Source organism: Schistocerca americana, chromosome 8 (assembly GCF_021461395.2).
Source record: "Schistocerca americana isolate TAMUIC-IGC-003095 chromosome 8, iqSchAmer2.1, whole genome shotgun sequence".
NCBI classification, from domain to species: domain Eukaryota; kingdom Metazoa; phylum Arthropoda; class Insecta; order Orthoptera; family Acrididae; genus Schistocerca; species Schistocerca americana.
In genome coordinates, this window is record NC_060126.1 from 510,832,254 (window position 1) to 510,853,987 (window position 21,734).

General features: G+C 43.1%; 1 protein-coding gene across 1 annotated transcript in view; it reads left to right on the forward strand.

Annotated features, from left to right (window-relative positions):
- Nucleotides 1–5,461: 5,461 nt before the first annotated feature.
- Nucleotides 5,462–21,734, forward strand: part of LOC124545948 (T-related protein-like) — a 204,005-nt gene continuing 187,732 nt past the window's right edge. Inside the window, exon 1 of the mRNA XM_047124910.1 lies at nucleotides 5,462–5,631. Coding sequence (XP_046980866.1) covers nucleotides 5,462–5,631 — 170 coding nt within the window. The remainder of the gene's footprint in view (nucleotides 5,632–21,734) is intronic.

Consider the following 21,734-nt stretch of genomic DNA (forward strand, 5'->3'; position numbering starts at 1 on the left):
CCACCACAGTGGACAGACAAACTGCCCCACACGTGTTCTTCATTCTCCGTTGGACGTGTACCGGTCTTCATCCTTCGGCAACCGAGAAAAGAATGACAGCACGTCGCTCCTGTTTGGAACAACTTGGTAATAACATCGCCGTAGTTCATATTTCCGCGTTTACCTCACACTCGTCGGAACAACACGAATGCCAGACCAACACCCTGGCCCGCAAGTCGGTGCTTATATATTCGCTTTGGAGTCGCTCTACTTTGCTTATACGCTGCAAAAACGCCTTTTAAAGGATACTTTTTGATCGTCTGTTATATTACAGATTAAGAACAAAAACGTATTCTTTATATAAAGCCATTTGCATACTTACAGCCGGCCGCGGTGGCTAAGCGGTTCTAGGCGCTTCAGTCCGGAACCGCGCGACTGCTACGGTCGCAGGTTCGAAACCTGCCGCTGGCATGGAAGTGTGTGATGTCCTTAGGTTAGTTAGGTTTAAGTAGTTCTAAGTTCTAGGGGACTGATGACCTCAGATGTTAAGTCCCATAGTGCTCAGAGCCATTTGAACCATTTTGAACATACTTACAGGGTTACTCTCACTAGAATCTAGGACAAACCGCAGCTGTTTTGTAATCACATGGGACGCTACGTTGCTTCGCACAGCCGAGATTACGGTTGTTAAAAGAGGAGACGCAATATTTTCGCATCCAATACATTTTTATTAAAAAAAAATCCGGAGAGGTGCTCTGTACGCTGATGTAGGCCTATTGTTCTCTGTATGCCTTTCAGTTTTCGCTCATTCATCTTCCGAAACGACAGAGGTAGTTGTGAATAAACACTGTGCAGTTCTGACGTTTACATAACGACGTGAGTAACTTGAAGAATTCTCCTCCCACAACAAACAACACGCTACGGTGCCGACTTCGTCACCTGACGTACACTTTGCTTGTTCAAGCAGTACATTTCGTCAGATTTTTTATTTTTTATTTTTGGTCATCCGTATTCTGACTGGTTTCATGCAAACCGCCAAGAATTCCTCTCCTGTGCCAACCTTTTCGTCTCACAATAGCCTTGGAACCTTAGCCCTCAATTATTTGCTGGATGTATCCCAGTCTCCGTCTTCCTCTACAGTTTTTAACCATCTACAGCTCCCTCTAGAATTCCCTGATGCCTTGACGGATGTCCTGTCATCCTGTCCCTTTTTCTTGTCAGTGCTTTCCGTGTATGCCTGCCCTCTTCCATTCACTCATTCCCTACCTTTTATCAAATGGTTCAAATGGTTCTGAGCACTATGGGACTTAACAGCTGTGGTCATCAGTCCCACAGAACTTAGAACTACTTAAACCTAACTAACCTAAGGACAGCACACAACACGCAGTCATCACGAGGCAGAGAAAATCCCTGACTCCGTCGGGAATCGATCCCGGGACTACCTTTTATCACTCAACCTAATTTTCGACATACGCCTGTAGCACTACATCTCAAATGCTCCCCTTCTCTTGTGTTCCGGTTTTCCAACAGTCCATGTCTCACTGCCGTATAATGCTGAGCTCAAAAAGTAAATTCTCAGAAACTTCTTCCTCAAACGAAGACCTATGTTTCAGGCTAGTAGATTTCTCCTCGCCAGGAATGCCCTTTTTGCCAGTGTAGGTCTGCTTTTTAGGTCTTCCTTGCTCCAACCGTCATTGGTTATTTTGCTCCCTAGGTAACAGAATTCCTTAACTTCATCTACTTCGTGGCCATTAATCCTGATTTAAGTTTCTCGCTGTTCTCATTTCTGCTACTTCTCATTACTTTCATCTTTCCTCGATTTACTCTCAATCCATATTTTGTACTCATTACACTGTTCATTCCATTCAGCAGATCATGTAATTTTTCTTTACTTTCACTGAAGATAACAATGTCACCATCGACTCTAATAATTGATATCCTTTCACCTTGAATTTTAATTCCAATCCTGAACCTTTCTTGTGTTTCCGTAATTGCTTAGATTGAACAGCAGGGGCGAAAGACTACATCCCTGTCTTACACCCTTCTTAAATCGAGTACTTCATTCTTGGTTTCCCACTATTATTATTGCCTCTTGCTTCCTGTACATATTGCATGTCTTCCCCCATAGCTTACCCCTGTTTTTATCAGGATTCCGAACAATTTGCACCGTTTCACAATGTCGAACGCTATTTGCAGGTCGACAGATCCTACGAACGTGTCTTGATTTTTCTTCGATCTTGCTTCCATTATCAACCACCACGTCAGAACTGTATCTTTTGTGCCTTTACTTTTCCTACAGCAAAGTGATTGTCATGTAATACATCTTCAATTTTCTTTTCCACCCGTCTCCATATTATTCTTGGCAGGATTTTGAATGCACGAGCTGTTAAGCTGATTAAGCGATTGTTCTCGCATTTGTTAGCTGTTGCAATCTCCGGAATTGTGTGGATGACGTTGATGGTATATCGGCATACATCCAGGTACATTCTGCACACGAACGTGAGTTATCGTTTTGTTGCCACTTACCCCAATGACTTTAGAAATTCCGATGGAAAGTTATCTGTCCGTTCTGCCTTATTCGATTTTAAGTCATCCAGAGCTCTTTTACATTCTGATTCTATTTCTAGTCCTGTTTCTTCTTATATCACGTCATCCTACGAGTCTTGCCACTCATAGAGGGCTTCAATCTGCTCTTTGCATCCATCCGCTCTCTCCTTTGCATTTAATAGTGGAATTCCCTTTGTTCTCTTACTGTTACCGAACTTGCTTTTAATTTCGCGAAGGTTGTTTTGACTTTTCTACATGCTGAGTCAGTCCTTGCGACAAGTATTTCATTTTCGATTTCTTCACGTTTTTCATTCAGCCACTTCGCCTTAGCTTCCCTGCACTTCCTGTGCATTTCATTCCTAAGTGATCTTTATTTCGGTTTTCTTGAATTACCTTGAATATATCCGTACTCTCTTCGTTCCTCAATCATCTGAAGTATTTCTTACGTTAGCCACGGTTTCCCCACGGCTGCTTTCCTTGTACCTACGTTTTTCTCTCCAACTATTGAGAGAAATCAAATGGTTCAAATGACTCTGAGCACTCTGGGACTTAACATCTGAGGTCATCAGTCCCCTAGAACTTAGAACTACTTAAACCTAACTAACCTAAGGACATCACACACATTCATGCCCGAGGCAGGATTCGAACCTGCAACAGTACGAGGGGGTGCAGATCTCTTCTGAACAGCGCCTTGTAAGGCATGCCAGATATGCTCAATAACGTTCGTGTGTGGGGAGTTTGGTGGCGATCGAAAGTGTTTAAACTCAGAAGAGTGTTCCTAGGGCCACTTTGTAGCATCCTGGAAGTGTGGGGTGTCGCATTGTCCCTCTGGAATTGCCCAAGTCCGTCGGAATGTACAATGGACTTGAATGGATGCAGGTGATCAGACAGGGTGCTGACGTACGTGTCACCTGTCAGAGTCGTATCTACACGTGTGAGGGGTCCCGCAACACTCCAGCTGCACACTCCGCACGGCATTACAGAGTCTTCACCAATCTGAACAGTCCCCTGCTGACATGCAGGATCCACGGATCCATAAGGTTCTCTCCATACACGTGCACGTTGTTTCATTCGAGAAATTTGAAACGAGACTCGTCCGACCAGGCAACAAGTTTCCAGTCATCAATAGTCCAGTGTCGGTGTTGACAGACCCAGGCGTGACGTAAAGCTTTGTGTCATGCAGTCATCAAAGGCAGACAAGAAGGCCTTCGTCTCCGAAAGCCCAAATCCATGATGTTTCGTTGAATAGCTGCCAAGCTGCCACTTATTGACGGCCCAGCATTGAAATCTGTAGCAATTTGCGGAACGGTTGCAATTTTGTTACGTTGAACGATTCTCTTCAGTCGCCGGCCTAGTGACGTCGGAGATTTGATGTCTTATCGGATTCCTGATATTCACGGTACACTCGCGAAATGGTCGTACGTGTAAATCCCCACTTCATCGCTACCTCGGAGACGCTGTGTTCCATTGCTCGTGCGCCGACTATAACACCACTTTCAAACTCCTCTAAATCTTGATAACCTGCCATTGTAGCAGCAGTGATCGATCTAACAGCTGCGCCAGACACTTGTTTTCTTACATAGGCGTTGCTGACCGCAGCGCCGTACTCTGGCTATTTACATATCTCTATATTCGAATACGCATGCCAGTACCAGTTTCTTTGGCGCTTCATGTATATCACTAGAAAATTTCAAGCTCACCTCTTCATTTCTACATCTACATCTACATACATACTCCGCAATCCACCATATGGTGCGTGGCGGAGGGTACCTCGTACCACAACTAGCATTTCTCTCCCTGTTCCACTCCCAAACGTAACGAGGGAAAAATGACTGTCTAGATGCCTGTGTACGAGCCCTAATCTCTCTTATCTTTGTGGTCTTTCCGCGGAATGTAAGCTGGCGGCAGTAAAATTGTACTGCATTCAGCCTCAAATGTTAGTTCTCTAAATTTCCTCAGTAGCGATTCACGAAAAGAACGCCTCCTTTGGTCGAGAGACTCCCACCCGAGTTCCTGAAGCATTTCCGTAACACTCGCGTGATGATCATACCTACCAGTAACAAATCTAGCAACCCGCCTCTGAATTGCTTCTATGTCCTGCCTCAATCCGACCTGATGGGGATCCCAAACGCTCCAGCAGTACCCAAGAATAGGTCGTATTAGTGTTTTACAAGCGGTCTCCTTCACAGATGAACCACACCTTCCCAAAATTCTACCAGTGAACCGAAGACGACTATCCGCCTTCCCCACGACTGCCATTACACGCTTGTCCCACTTCATGTCGCTCTGTGCAATGTTACGCCCAAATATTTAATTGACGTAACTGTGTCAAACGCTACACTACTAATGGAGTATTCAAACATTACGGGATTCTTTTTCCTATTCATCTGCATTAATTTACATTTATCTATATTTAGAGCTAGCTGCCATTCTTTACACCAATCACAAATCCTGTCCAAGTCATCTTGTATCCTCCTACAGTCACTCAACGACGACACCTTCCGGTACACAACAGCATCATCAGCAAACAGCCGCACATTGCTATCCACCCTATCCAAAAGATCATTTATGTAGATAGAAAACAACAGCGGACCTACCACACTTCCCTGGGGCACTCCAGATGATACCCTCACCTCCCATGAACACTCACCGCCGAGGACAACGTACTGGGTTCTATTATTTAAGAAGTACTTCCGTATCTGTCTTCTTTGGCGATGTTTACATTATTTCCCGTACTATATCCCACTGCTTTGCCGACTTTTATATTATTACGCATACTGTAGTCGTGGCAGTTGCTGGCTTCCCTCTAGCGTCATCCCGAGAGGCCGCCCGCTGACGCCTCCCCGTGCACAGTGCTCGGTTCGCCGGTGACCAGGCCGGCGTGCCTGTGGTTGGTTTCAGGTGCGAGCTGAGCAGTGTCCGTTCCGTCAGCAGCATGGCGCAGTCGCACATCCTGTCCGCCGTGGAGCCCGAGCTGGCCGGCAGGGGCGTGGCCGGCAAGGGCGACCCCTCGGAGCGGGACCTGAGCATCACGCTGGACGACCGCGAGCTCTGGACCAAGTTCCAGTGCCTCACCAACGAGATGATCGTCACCAAGAACGGCAGGTAGGCGGCGCCAGCGGCCACGTAACTCTCACTGTCAAACTTCTGAATATATTACTTCATTAAACTGAAGTAACTGAGAACGTGAAACTGGACCTTCTAAAACTGCTGAGTGAAACTGAACTTACTATCACTTTGCTTGTCTTTATCATTTCAACAGTGCCCTTCCAACAACCCTACCACAACAAAGGTAAAATTTAATTATGATTGTAGTGTTGCTCACGCTGCTAAATATTGCATTTTCGGGCAACAACAAAGTTATATTATGTGGCAGGGGTCATTAGAGCACAGTTAATAAAGCCATTTCATGAAATAGTGGATGAACTAGGCACTCATCTTTTCGTGTTTCCCACGCTGGTCTCGTTGTGAACTCATGGCTCAATCGTCGAAAATCTGGGTAGTGATGATTCCAAGCACGGATGCAAAGAGGCCTAGGTGATATTCTGCGATATTCAAAAGTTTTATAGATGTGTTTCATAAACCATTCTTGAACATGAAACTTTTTCAAGTTAAGACAATGCTGATGTAATAAAGTAATCAGCACTCCGAATTTAAAAAAATGGCTCTGAGCACTATGGGACTCAACTGCTGAGGTCATTAGTCCCCTAGAACTTAGAACTAGTTAAACCTAACTAACCTAAGGACATCACAAACATCCATGCCCGAAGCAGGATTCGAACCTGCGACCGTAGCGGTCTTGCGGTTCCAGACTGCAGCGCCTTTAACCGCACGGCCACTTCGGCCGGCTCCGAATTTAAGTTACACTTCTTTTTTATTACTTTTGTTGCAACATCACTTCACAATATAAAACATACTTGAAAATATCTTCCTCACTGTTAAAGTTCACATTTCATAAACTGACTACAATTTGCGTCCTTTCAACATGACGACCAAGACTTGACTCTCTAATAACTGCTTACGCGCCCAAAAATCAGAGTTACAAGCACGTCAAAGACCATAGTGACAAAAGAAAGAATTCACATAAGAATAATATCATTGCAATATAAACATATCGATGTATCAAAGTGCCTCAACATTAATGAAATCAAATCTGAATGTTGTCACAGAAATATGTTAACTGTTCTACAGAAACACAGTAGAATATTGCTGGTATCGAGAGGTTGAGGTGAGGTGCCGTAATGGTTACGTAATTCAAGTACCATTATAACCTAAAGAATTTTCCCTGACAAATACAGCTCAAACTTATTCTGTTCATTACTGGCCTACAATATACAAGGACAACGCAATCTGACTGCTCAAATAATTAACACAAAAGAATGGCCCCGAGTTAGCAGAAATCCCAACAATAACCTACACTTCTTCATACCAATCTTACCTCACAGAGAATCTTCATAACTCGAACTACAGCAATTGCAGCAACTACAGGCAGCTAAATAAAAAGATTCGAACTACTGTAGGCTCTAACTACTAATAGGCATTTGGTTAACAAAGGAAAGATTTTGTTCCAGAGCAAGCAATGTATTTAGTAGACTTAACCTTAATCATGTGACATCCAGTTCGAAAACTTATGTAATCGTCAATAATTCCATTACCCACATTTTACAATCCATGTTCAACCGATATTAAATCTCCATGACGGACACACTTCCACACCGTCCACTCGCGCTAACATTGCTTCTAACCTCCATCACTGCTGACTATTAACTTCCAACTGCCAGTCCTACCAGCCACAGAGTCTCTGATTGTTTGCGTTCTACAGTTTTGATTTGCGCGCCTATGACCTCACTTGTTTTTTGCGCCCTAAAACAGAAACAGAGTCTCTAACAGACGGCGCAGAGCGCTGTCAGTGGTATTAATGCAGTCCAAAGCGCTGCCAACATACAAACATATAAACAGGCTACTTAGAACTGGTGTCTGACGATCTCAGTGGTGTTTAAAAAATGGACCGTCGAGATCGCAATATTATTTATTTCTTAACCGGTTTCGGCTTACCATCTTCAGTGTTTTTTGGCCCTGAAAGGGTAGGAACAGGAAAGTTACAAACTGTACTATTACATATAGCCTTAAAATAAGATACAGAAAAGCTGTAGTAAAAATTACAGACAGTATTATTGTACGTGCCGTCAGTGCACGAAAAATCCGGGGAGCCGCCGGCAAAAGCTATAGGGGTAAACTCTATAACCTTTCTCTATTTTTAACGCCACATTCAATAATACTGCCTGTAACATTTACTACAGCTTTTCTGTATCTTATTTTAAGGCCATATGTAAAAGTACAGTGTTTTACTTTGCTGTTCCTACCGTTGCAGGGCCGAAAAAAAAAAAAAAAAATCTGAAGATGGCTTGTACGTAAGCCGAAACCGCTTAATAAAGAAATATTATTGCGATCTCGACAACTCATTTTTTAAATGCAGAACCAGGTCGCTGCTCTCCGTGGCCTAAGTTCTTAAAATTTATGATCTCACTGCTGACCCGCGTGGCTGAGGTCCACCGTCGCCAGCTGTGGATCTTAGGTCGCCCACGTGTTTCGGATTTCATTGTGACACGGTTTTGTCTATCTGCTCTCACAAGTTACTGAAACGAGGCCAAAAATCACAATATATTAGCGCATTGTGCTTCAGTGGCTGCATAAATAACACTCGGATTGCCGGCCGCGGTGGTCTCGCGGTTCTAGGCGCGCAGTCCGGAACCGTGCGACTGCTACGGTCGCAGGTTCGAATCCTGCCTCGGGCATCGATGTGTGATGTTGTCTTTAGGTTAGTTAGGTTTAAGTAGTTCTACGTTCTAGGGGACTGATGACCACAGCAGTTGAGTCCCATAGTGCTCAGAGCCATTTGAACCATTTTAACACTCGGAACCGTTGTTTATCAGGAAGGCTTTGCGTCTACAACAATTCTTGCTAGCCAATGATTGCCCCAAATGTTTCCTGTTAGTTACGTAACAACAGGAGAAATTTTCTTTTTACCTAAACTTTTACAAAGTTCGTGTGTGTGTGTGTGTGTGTGTGTGTGTGTGTGTGTGTGTGTGTGTGCACTGAAATGATGACACGCCTTCAAAATCCCTGACCAAAAGGTGAAATACCTCTCCTCTACAAGGTAAAGGTTTGTAATTCCTGCCCGGCCGCCCTGACTTATATCTTTGGCGGTTTCCACAAACTAGTTAAGAAAAATGTCTGATTTCACAGGGAGTACGCATAGGATATTGTCTCCTATCTGTAACATTACGATTATGGTACTAACACTGGCAAAAAATAAAAACTTTGAACTTCACCGATGAAATTGTAATTGCCTCTCGGAGACGAAAAAGGACTTAGAACACCGTTTAAGCGGATTGGATAGTGTCTTGAAAGCAGGATATAAAATGAATATCAACCAGATTAAAACAAGTGTAATCGATGTAGTCGAATTACTTGAAGCATTGTATAGGAATCAGATAAGAAAATCAGGCACCAAAAGTAGTGGACGGGTTTTGCTATTTGGGCAGCAAAGTAATTGATGATGGCCGAAGTGGAGTCGACTTAAAAAATAGGCTCGTAAACCCAAGAATGCATTTCTAAAATAGGGAAATCTGTTAGCATCAACACATGTAACTCAAGTCCCCGCCGCGCAGTTGTTTTCTGTCTGTACGTGGACGGTAATCTCAGGAACTGCTGTAAGCATTTTGACACACTTTTCACTAACAGACAGGTCTGATTCACAGGAGGGTTTGTGCACGTAACTGACTAGCTTAGCGCCCGCTGCTATCCTCGCGTAGACTATATGGTCTGCACAGATTTTTGTTTTCTTGAGTCGAATTTTTTTGTTGTTCACGAATTGCGACATCTTCCAGACTTTTCACACATTCGGAAAAGAATGTACTTCTGACCAAAAAGCGATTGTTGTAGCTGGAGTCAGAAGTCTTTGTCAGTCCCGCCTTTTGAGTTCTTGTGGTGGCATTTCCATAGAAACTTTCTGACGTGCATTTCTTGAGAAGTGAGATAATAGTTTAATATAACGAAATATTTTTATAAAAATTTTACATCACCTATTTCACTCAACTAGGGGTTGAATTCCCAAAAACATTGAAACCTGTTTTTTATCATTAACTGAGAATTCAAATATCGATTCTCATAGTTGTAGCTTTAAAAATGCTTAAGTAGTACTTTAATAATGGTTTATTTTCGAAAAAACTTTCACTTACCGTTCTACTCCGTTAAGGATTCATTTTCGAAAAACGCTGAAGCACTTTTTTCAGACCAGGAAACCAAGTACCAATCTTCGTAATTCTAGCTTCAAAATTGACTTAATAGCGACGTATTTTCATGAAACATCTCATTTCTTAGTTCATCACCATAAGGTTTAAATTTCGAAAAATGCTGAAACACGTGTTTCTTAATTTATAACCGGGAAGCCGAATACCAATTTTCGTGTTATAACTTCAAACTGCCTTAATAGCGACATATTTTCAAAATCCGTTCATCCCCTGTTTCACCTCCTTAGGACTGGAATTTCGAAAAATCCCTTCGTAATCGACGCCTACAGTATAAAATTCACACCCTCTCCACATTTCATGTTTCTATCCTTAGCGGTTTGGGCTGCGCGATGACGAGCCATTCAGTCAGTCAGTCAATCAGGACTTTTTATTTTTTACCCCTGCGTCAGACAAGTAGTCTGGCCGTACATACTCAGTCCTGCCCGTGCGAAACCTGGGTAGTTTACTAATCTGTTATCAAGTTTTTTGTGAAGGTATTTCTCTGAAGTGTAGCCTTGCATGGAAATAGTGCTTGGCTGATAAGCAGCTCATATCGAAACGGGAGTAGCAGCTTTTGAAATATGATGCTATACAATAATGCTGAAGATTACATGGGTAGATTGGGTAATTAATGAGGACGCACTGAATTGAATTGAGGAGAAAAAGTTTGTGGCATAGCGTGACTGAAAGAGGAGATTCTCTGTAGGTCCATCTTTTCACATATGGTTGCGGAGCCTCCGCTTTTCAGTACAGAATGTCAAATCAAACACCTTCCAGCCATCTAAATGTCCAAACTGTTATTTTATTGGGCTACCAGTTTCGGCGACATGTTACGCTGAAAAGGAGAGATTGGTTGATAGGACGCTTTCTGAGACATCAAGGAATTGTCAGTTTATTAATGGAAGGAAGTGTGGAGAGGTAAAAATTATAGATGGAGAACAAAGTTTGAACACGGTAAGCAGATCCAAATGAGTACAGGTTGCAGTAGTAATTCGGAGATGAAGAGCCTTGCCACGGGATAGAGTAGCGTGGAGAGATGCATCGAACCAGCCTTCAAATTGGTTCAAATGGCTCTGAGCACTATGGGACTCAACTGCTGAGGTCATTAGTCCCCTAGAACTTAGAACTAGTTAAACCTAACTAACCTAAGGACATCACAAACATCCATGCCCGAGGCAGGATTCGAACCTGCGACCGTAGCGGTCTTGCGGTTCCAGACTGCAGCGCCTTTAACCGCACGGCCACTTCGGCCGGCAGCCTTCAAATTAAGACCACAACAACAACATGGTGCCAACTAAATACTCACCTCTGAATCTCTGTCTGAAACGGTTACGTTGTGAATAGAAATTTGCTAATTACTGTACAAAGTGAGCTGTTTGGCTTTTCGGTATTTAGAGACACGTAAACGTCTATATAGAACACATTGAAACATCGATATACTTACCGCTGTACATTCAGTGCCTGAATATTCTATTATTGAGTGGATTGTGCCATTGAGAACATAGCGTAGTGAATAATAAGTAGACAGAAGTTAAGAATTATCCACATGAAATAAATGTATACAATAAAATGCATACTAAGTAGTTGTTAGTTAAAGGCAGAATTGCAGCATTGTCGGAGTATTTAAGCTATAAAATTTTTCTTAACTGAACGTATAATGCTGTTAAGATTGCAACTTTATTTTTATGCCTCATTTGTTCATTTCCAACCTTATAGGTCAAACTTCTGATTTTTTAAAGTTGAAACAAAATTCTTTATAAAAAATTACACACATTTTACTTGGATCGCTTAAAGAGCTTTTTTACGACTCCAATTACCGTGTAAACCATGCTCGCCAGTTTTTTTGCTCTGTGAACAGGTCCTTATTGTCTGCAGTTACTACTTCAGGTTGTTTTATTTACCTCGATTAAGAAGATCGCCCACCATGACTCGTAAAGTGCTTTTTAAAATTTGTTACGACTTCTCAGTACACAGTACAAACTCTTTTTCTGCCGTCAGTTATCTCAGATGATAGCTTCCCTTCTGCCAATCGTCAGTGCCCCTTTGATTATCACTATTTTCTTTTATTCTCTTCCAAGTCTCCAAAAACTTCTTTTTCTCCTTCATCATTGCCCGTATTCCCACATCGCACAGTAGAAGATTCAAAACGAAGTAATTCATCTGCCTTTTCTTTAATTCCATTTCTATATCGCTGTAGAAAATCTTCCTCTTCTTAAGAACAAATTTTTCGTTGCAATTGTATAAGCCGTACCTCCTATTGCTTTTTCGTTCTAGTTTCAACTTCTTTGAAGTCTTGCACAGGTTCTAATTTCTCCCCAATTCAGCATTATTTTTAATCTTTTTGCTCCTCCTATTGTCATTATTTTTGTTTTGTTTACTTTTTTCATATCTTAAAATCTGTCCAAGTAATTTCGAACTCCCATAACTTTCTTGAAGCACTTGCTCATATCCAGCTAAAAGATCGATACTATTTGCAACTTTCAGGTATCCTATTATCTGGTCACCATTTCGTACCTGTTGTTCATTATCAGATAATACTTAGTAATATTTTCCAAATAGATGTTAGGGAGAGTACATGCTAAAGAACAACCTTGAAGTACGCCAGCCTGTGTGGCCGTGCGGTTCTAAGCGCTTCAGTTTGGAACCGTGTGACAGCTACGGTCGCAGGTTCGAATCTTTCCTCGGGCATGGATGTGTGTGATGTCCTTAGGTTAGTTAGATTTAAGTAGTTCTAAGTTCTAGGGGACTGATGACCACAGATGTTAAGTCCCATAGTGCTCAGAGCCATTTGAACCTTGAAATATACGCATCCTCAGTTCTATCCAGCTGGTATTATTTCATTTCACTCTTATCGAAGGCTTTTAACTGAACCCAGTATACCCCAGATTCTTCAAACCAGCGAGCTTCCATGTATGAAACAGCTTCAGTCTTACGATTACGAACGAGTTAATGTGCTAAATGTTTGGCGTTAAACACGCAAGTGAGGAGAAGTTCAGAATAGGTTTGAAATTATGTGTAGAGTTTGTTGGAAGTCGCTAAGTGCTCTCATTATGAGGAACTGGATGACTTATAGTGTGGGTAATTTGCTCTCCATTTGAAGGAGAAGTTGCGTCGTGACCCAGATAGCTGGGATCGTGTCGTGATCAGGAGGCTGAGCACGGAGTGTGTGCGAGTGGGCCGGTATACGCTCAGTGATATCTGCAGTGACATTTATTTATCGTGTTGAGTGTACACATATATGTGTGTGTTCAGTGCTGCGGCCGGCAGGCGGGCGTAACCGCGTGTGCCGCCAAGAAGTGCTGATGCCTTGTCAGCGAGATGAGACTCCTATAACCTGAGCCGAACGGTCCGCCATGTTTCCCCCAAAGTATAGGATATTCATACTTGTATACATACGAGTCACGATGTGAGTGGAGATTTATAATTAAATGTATTGAAGAACTTGTCATGAATATGGGTGGCTGCTCAGCTGTGTACTGTATTGCAAAAATGGTTTTCACGTGTTTAGATTTCCTTGTGATCCTGAATCATGAACGAGATGGGCCGTAGACCGCCGGAGAGACAACTGGGAACCACCCAACGCTCAGTAGTGTACTGTAAATACACATTAATAAAAGTAGTTGTAAACATGAAACCAGTTGTATGTAATTGCGTTTCTTCCCAGTTCAAAACTGTACTTAAGCAGTTCGTCTCAAAATATTTCGATTCCTGCGGTATTTTCGCAATTGGAGAAGTGGAGAGGAATATTTTTCGTATATTTATACGAGGATAAGTCAATTATTATCCGCAAAGTAGCTATACAATTTTATTGCAATCGAAGAGGAAACTTACAAGAACATCATTTTTCGATATAGTCTCCTCGCGTTTCAATGCACTTGGTCCATCGTTGTACAAGCTTCCTGATGCCCTCATTAAAGAAGGTTCTCGGTTCAGCTGCGAGCCGGGAATGCACCGCTTCTTTCACTGCTTCGTCCGAGGCAAATGGACGGCCCCTTAATGCTTGTCTGAGTGGTCCGAACAAGTGATAGTCTGAAGGGGCAAGATCAGGACTATATGGAGGATGATCCAGTACTTCAGATTTGAGTTTCTGCAGCGTTTCAGCAGTGTGGGCAGCAGTATGCGGACGGGCATTGTCGTGCAACAACACAATAGCTTTTGACAGCAGTCCTCGGCGTTTGTTTCAAATTGCAGCATGTCACTGTAACGTACACTGTTCATTGTTGTGCCCCTTTCCCCATAATGTTCCAGTACTGGACGTTGGACGTCCCAAACAACCGTAAGCATCAGTTTTCCTGCAGACAGTTGGGCCTTGAATTTTCCTTGCATGGCAAATTTGGATGTTTCCATTCCATAGTCTGCCGTTTACTCTCTGGCTCGTAATGATGGAGCCATGTTCATCACCAGTAATGATCCGGTCTAAGAAGTTGTCCCCTTCGTTACCACAGCGATGCAAATGTTTTTTTGCAGATGTCCAAGCGCGTTTGCTTATGCAACTGTGTGAGTTGTTTTGGGACCCATTTTGCACAATCTTTATGAAACCCAAGACTGTTGTGAATGATTTCGTAAGCAGAACCGTGACTAATTTGCAGACGAGGTGTCACTTCGTCAATAGTTAATCGTCTGTCCAAGAGAGTCATTTCACGTGAACGCTCAATTTCTTCATTTGTTGCGGTAAACGGTCGTCCGACTTCCTCACCGTGCGTAACACTTGTGCGACCATCTCGGAATTTTTCAACCCATTCGTAGACACTCCGTTGTGGCAAAATACTGTTCCCGTACTGTACCGAAAGTCTTCGATGAATTTCGGCCCCTGATACGCCTTCCGATCACAAAAAATGAATCACTGAACGTTGCTCTTGTTTGGTGCAAATAGACAGCGGAGAAACCGCGATTAAAAGCACGGCAGCGATAACGAAACTAACCTAGCAGCTTGAAAATTGCAAAGATACGACAACAAATAAAGAAAGCATGCGTCATCAACGTAAAACGACAGTACTACCAAAATAAACAAAAATGTAACTAAACTGCGGATAATAATTGACTTACCCTCGTACGTCTTACCGTAGACCTACATACGCAAACTGACTAATACTTAACCTCGTTTCCTATATAGGCATGGCATAACGAGTGATAATTCAGACATTTTTAAAGCGGTCCGGTCATTTCGAGGCAACCTGCACAAGTAACGTAACCTCCAAAGAATTAAGTTTTTACCACAACTCAACAAGCTTCAAAACATATCATGACGTATATAAAATGAACATTCATTAAATGATGGATGAAACTACTAATAAAAATTCGCTTCACTTTAAGCTGAACCTATACTTTCCCCCACTTCTGTACAATAAATATGCGGCATTTCTTAAAGTACACCCTTTTGAATAAAAAAAAATAAACATCTCTTTTACAAGTGGCTATAATACAGGCAAAACCGACAAACAGCCACAGGTTGTCATATCACCCGTATTTGAAGACACTGGTATCGATCATACAATGTAAACTTTCACGGCTGGTACTAACGTCGCTTAAAACTTCCGGGCTGTTAGACCGTGGTCGATGTATAAAACTTTCTCCTGACGTTTCCTCTTCGGCTCCGGGAGACATCTTTAAAAGTAAAATGGCGAACTGCAGCTAGAACATCAGGGAACGCAGATTATACAGGCGGCCTACAGGGCAGCACAGTCTGTCACGTGACATCGGCTGCGAGATTATCGCTGGTATTGCCAACATTCTCGATTGAAAGCAATCGATCGTCATTCTTACGTTACAGTGTTGACATCCACATTTTCACTCATTTAACACCTTCCTCTTTTCTGTTAAAACTATTATGTTGTTTCTAGATCTCAATAGCCTCTCTATACACACGCGCGTGGTAATGCGATGTTTTAGACATTACACTCTTCTCAGTGAGTTTTGTCTCGCCATCACCCTCTTCGTAAAGATGTTCCGCTACGGCAGATTTATCCGTACGTCCTAGGAGGCAATTCTACACCTATATCTCCATGTATACTCTGCAAATCACATTTAAGTGCCTAGCAAAGGGTTCATCGAGCGACCGTCACAATTCTCTATTATTGCAATCTCGTATAGCGCGCGGAAAGAATGAATACCTATATCTATGCGTACGAGCTCTGATTTCTCTTATTTTATCGTGGTAATCGTTCCTCCCTATGTAGATTGGCGTCAACAAAATATTTTTGCATTCGGAGGAGAAAGTTGTGGATTGAAATTTCTCGAAAAGATTCCGCCGCAACGAAAAACTCCTTTGTTTTAATTATGCCCACCCCAAATCCTGTGTCATATCAGTGACACTCTTTCCCCCTTTTCGCGATAATACAAAACGTGCTGCCCTTCTTTGAACTTTTTCGATGTACTCCGTCACTCCTATCTGATAAGGATCCCACACTACGCAACAGTATTCTAAAAGAGGACGGACAAGCGTCGTGTAGGCAGTCTCCTTAGCAGATCTGTTACAGTTTCTAAGTGTCCTGCCAATAAAACGCAGCCTTTCGATAGCCTTCCCCACAACATTTTCTATGTGGTCTTTCCAATTTAAGTTGTTCGTAATTGTAATTCCTAGGTATTTAGTTGAATTTACGGCCTTTAAATTTGATTGACTTATCGTGTAATCGAAGTTTAACGGATTCCTTTTAGCACTCACGTGGATGACCTCACACTTTTCGTTATTTAGGGTCAACTGCCAATTTTGCACCATACATATATGTTTTCAAAATTTTTATGTTCAACGATGGTTCCGATTTCTTAACTCATCGCATTTAACATTTACAAACTATCAAGCAAGTTTAGAACCTACGTTTCTATAGCTGTCTAGTATTATATTTCAGTTTTTGTGTGCGGGCCGGAGTGGCCAAGTGGTTCTAGGCGCTTCAGTCTGGAACCGTGCGACCGCTACGGTCGCAGGTTCGAATCCTGCCTCGGGCATGGGTGTTTGTGATGTCCTTACGTTAGTTAGGTTTAAGTAGTTCTAAGTTCTAGGGGACTGATGACCTCAGAAGTTAAGTCCCATAGTTCTGAGAGCCATCTGAACCATTTGGACCAATTCTTGTGTTATATAGAAACGGTGCTCTAAATATGTCTATAAACGGTAGTTACTTTTGGATTCACTTAACACGTGCAATATCAAATATTGTATAATAAATACTGCAAAAAGCTGCGTGAATAGGTTAACCACCTTCAAGGTAAACATTGCCGAATCGTTAGAGACGGAGAAAACGTGACGGACGGGTCAGCCTGTTGTGCAGGAGCTCTAAGCGAAACGTGACGTCACTCCGCAGTTCAGTTAGCCACGGGCGCGTGTCATGCTGGTAGCAGCACGGGGGCGAGAAGGCGTCGCCCGCCCAACGCGACGCACTACGGCGCGGGTTCTGCCTCAGCCCTCTCCAAGACAGCCCACTGCGCGCTCGGTCGGAGACTGCCGACTGTGGTCCAGGATGTCGGTTGTCGTCAATACTAGACTCTGGTCGTCCACATGGATGAACCAAGACTGCAGCAGATGCACACTAGTTGGCCAGGGGCACGTCTCGTCTGGCTTGCGTAGAGGTGACAGCTTGCAGGTCATCTGCGATGACGTATGGTGTAGGTGGATTAGCCGCACGTCAGTCATCTTATCCGCGGTATCCCAGCAGGCAACAACGGTAGACGTGGCCCGGGTTGGCTGCACCACTGTGCCGAAATCCGCCAGCAGGTAACAGGCAGGCCATCGTCAATCAGCTTGGCGTGGTTCGACTGAAACTCAATAGACGGTCATTGTCTATGGTTCTAGCGACACGGACAGAATGGCAGCACAACATGAATGTGCCTTATAGCTCCGAAAGCCGTGTTTTTTAAATGCCGGGGCCTATGCATGGTGCTCTGGATGTACCATGAGGACATTTGACCCCTCAGCGTTCCTTGCCGTGCTGTGGTTATTCAGTAATTATTTTGGGTCGCCGAGCTCAGATGTTTCTGCCTGGGTTGGATTTCGTAGCAGCACCCTGGCAGTGTTACTTCAGAGTCTGTTGTTCTGTAGCACTGCAACATTTGCGTTTCGGCCTTCCTCTCCCTGAGGCTGTGTGTCAGTACCTCATGCCCTGACATCTGTGGTATATGCCTTGTTGATATTCCGGTTGGCACATCGGCCCTGAACTAGCTTCTTCTGTTCCGAGCTCGCATGGTAGAAGCTTTTTTAAAATATAGGAACATGTGCAATAAAATAATTATGCTGCGCAAGAGCTACTTTTTCATGCTTGTCAGTGTTTGTGACGTCATATCTCCTGATGTAGCACAGTACAGTGATAAAATTCTGCATCTAGATACAGTTGTACGGGGTAAATGAAAAAAGGTACACTTGGAGGTCTGCATGCTTTTCGTTATCCCAACTCAAGACAAAAGTGTCTCTGGCAAAACCTAGTCCCACCAGTATGTTTAATAGAAATGCGATTTAAAAAAACGTTGCGTGCAGCATGGTCAAGAAGATGCAGCACCAACTTTGCACTGCACCAGAGGTGGCCCATGAGCCCAGTGAGACGAGGCAATGCCGTGGAGAACAGGTATGCAGACTCGCCGATGTTCGAGTCTCATCTGCGCCTAAGTATTTTTTTTCAGTTAAAGCAGCAAATTGTATCCAACTGACACCGAAATGATGCGGAATCTTGTGTGTTTCTTCCTGTTAGCTTTGATTTGATCCATTATAAATGGTTCTGAGAGCCTGGGACAGTGAAAACAATAGGTTTGTTTACAAATAACTCATCTGCTACCAGTCACGATTTTCTTTATTTTATTTTTCGCACGCCGCGTTTCGGGAAATGATTCCCATTTCCAACTGCGTTTTTTGTGTTTGTTAAGCCTTTTTCTATGTGGTGATGTTGATATACTGCAGTAAAATCAACGAAATGAAGCATAATCTCACACATCGACGTCACCACATAGAAATGGCACAACAACCATAAAAAACGCACTTGAAAATGGGAATCATTTCCCGAAACGAGTCGTGCGAAAAATAAAATTAAGAAAATCGTGACTGGTAGTAGATGAGTTATATACAAACAAACCTACTGTTAGCTTTATTTAAACATTAAGACATTGCATGAACTTCTTACAGACGTAAACTAAACGACCACTTTGATTCGTTCATGACACAAATGGAGCCAATAGAAAATAATAGTGGATACAGTAACATCGTCTGCATCCAGTGAGGTGCAAAAAACACAATGGGTAAGCTACACTAGATCGCACGTAATGCTACGCACAGTAATCCCATTTTGTACGTTTGACATCCAGGCTTATCTTAACGGAGCCGGTACGAACAAGTACGAGGAACGTTCACTTTGGAGTAGATGTTCAAAGCGACCCCCTTGCATTTGCAAACACTTTGCCACTCGCTGGATCACACTTTGCTGGTCGCTACGCACTCAACTGTCAACTGCATCCACCATTGCCGAAGCGGCATGCGCGCGAGCTATTGGGTGGTGTACATCCACGGGCGAAATACTGTAAACTTGTTCCTTTAAGTGTCCTCACAAATAAAAATCTGCTACGTTAATTTTCGAGGAACCAGGACACCAGTGCATTGGACCTTTACGACCAATCCATTTCCCTTGGAAACGCTACATTTAAATAGTTACGCACGTCAATTCCAAAGAGCTGAAACCATAGCTGTCCCGAACGCCAACTGGAACATTTTCCGATGCGTCAGGAAAAGTATTGCAGACGAACGTACGATACAGGTGTGTGCTCAACTTGTCGACAACAGGTAAAGGGCCCAGAACTTCTCCCACGATTCCAGACTGAGGGTTTAAGCTAAAGCGTGCCTGAAAGCCACGTTGATGGGTGACAAGTGGATTGTGTTCCGAAGAAGAATGGCTGTTGTGGAGGGTGAAAATACCTTCAAGAGTGAAGCTTGATTCGTCAGTCCATATCACATGATTTATAAAATGTTCGTTATCTTCCACTTCGTGCTAAGACCATTCACAAAATTGTACTCGTCGAATGCGGTCTTCAGGCTGCTGGTGTCGGGTGAACGTGTAATGACATGGACGCAGCAGGTCTTCACCGTGTAACGGTTCAACTGCCAGTCCTTGAGATATCTGGAACTGTCGTGCAATATCACGGGTACTTCGCCGAGGTGGTCGGTGAACGATTTTAAGAGTCGCATCGTCTGCTTGTGGAGTGCGTCAAGTCCTTGGACGACGTCTGTCCATCGTGGACGAAGATTACCTGTTTCCCGAAGGTGTTGCTCCAGGCGACTATAACACATTCTTATCGTGATGGCACCTTTGGTCGTACCGTGCAGCATACATACCGAGCTGTAGTAGCAGGAGCAGTGGCAGCTTGGTTACCGGATGCACCCAGCACGAAAAGCATATCGACATGTTCATCGTTTGTTTACTGCACCGAGAAGCCTCCTAACATGAACTTGACGACAAGTAATTGTTGTGTATTGCGCTATTAGTAGATGCATGCGTGCAGTTTAGTGGATCCCACTGTCATGTGATAGGCTATTGTCACGTGACAAAATGATGTCCTGCTTGTAAACGAACGAGGAGTAGGGAACGGGCATGTGAGAAGTGAAAAAGGTATCCGATTAAGATTAGAAGCATAGCTGCACGGTTTTGACGTCCTAGTAGTCCACTCAGTTATGACTGCTGGCACGGTAGTGCAGGCTGGTAGAACGGTCCTCTGTACATTCCGATGTGCTGTGCGATGTGACAGCCTCGTTTTCATACATGTGTTTTCAAAACGCAGGGGATTTGATTTTGCTAGGTAAACTTGAAACGTCCCCTTATAAAACTTAATGAATTACTATGCAGATAAACCTCTTACATTATTTGATTTTCAAACAGCTGAGCAGAACTGAACGTACTCAGACATTTCTCTCTTTACTTATTCTGATCAACACTAAACTGACACACAATATTTTTAGCGCAACGCAATCTGACTTTCAATAATGACCCTGACTAACAATAACGTATAACTTTCACGAATCACTTACCTCACAAAAATCTTCGTTACTCGAACTACTGCAACACAGCGAGCGCCACTACTGCCAGCTAAATAAAGGATTCAAACTACTGAAGGCACTAACTACTGATAGGCATAGTTAGCAAATGAAAGATTTTGATAGAGAACAAACAATGTATTTACCTTAATAGTGTTCAAAAGTCATAATATGTATATCAGTTCATGACATCTAGTCTTACAAATTTACTGTCTCTGATGGACACACGTCCAGATCATCCGCTCTCAAAACTCCGCCATTCCACTCCCCACATCCACCACTGCTGGCGGCTCACCTCCAACTGCGCAACGCTACGCGCTGTTAACAGCCAACTGCTCAACACTACAATGGCGAATATTACTCCAACAATGCAAACCAACCACAGCCTTCACACAGCACAGTCAGTGATTTTCATGTAGAGCGCTACACGGCGTTACCAACATAAAAACCTAAACAGCCTTCTTATAAATTGTTCCCTTGAGTCTGGATGAGGAATTACATGCCGACCTGCCAAGTGCGGTATTTTCTCTTCGCCATGTATATGCGGATACCGCCGGCAAAATTTGTTGCGAACGGTGAAGAAGTAAGGAATTAAAACGTGATACCTTATGGAGCAGTTTTGACACACGGAACAACGAAGATGTAATAAGAGATACGCCTTTTCTTCCTTTTATCATTTTCTGCTAGTATCAGCGAGAAAGAAGTTTCGTAAAGGTTTGTAATTGTGTGTGAACTATGTTGGAAGTCGCTAATTGCTCTCATTCCGAAATACTGGACGAAGAAAGTCAGGGCAGTTTGCTTGTGGTGAGTTTCGCCGTCTGAAGACTTTGTGTGATACTTTGAGTGACTGTGTTAAACCTTTCACATACGATTACAGCCCTTAATGAGTGGACTATGATAGCATTTTATTATTATTATTA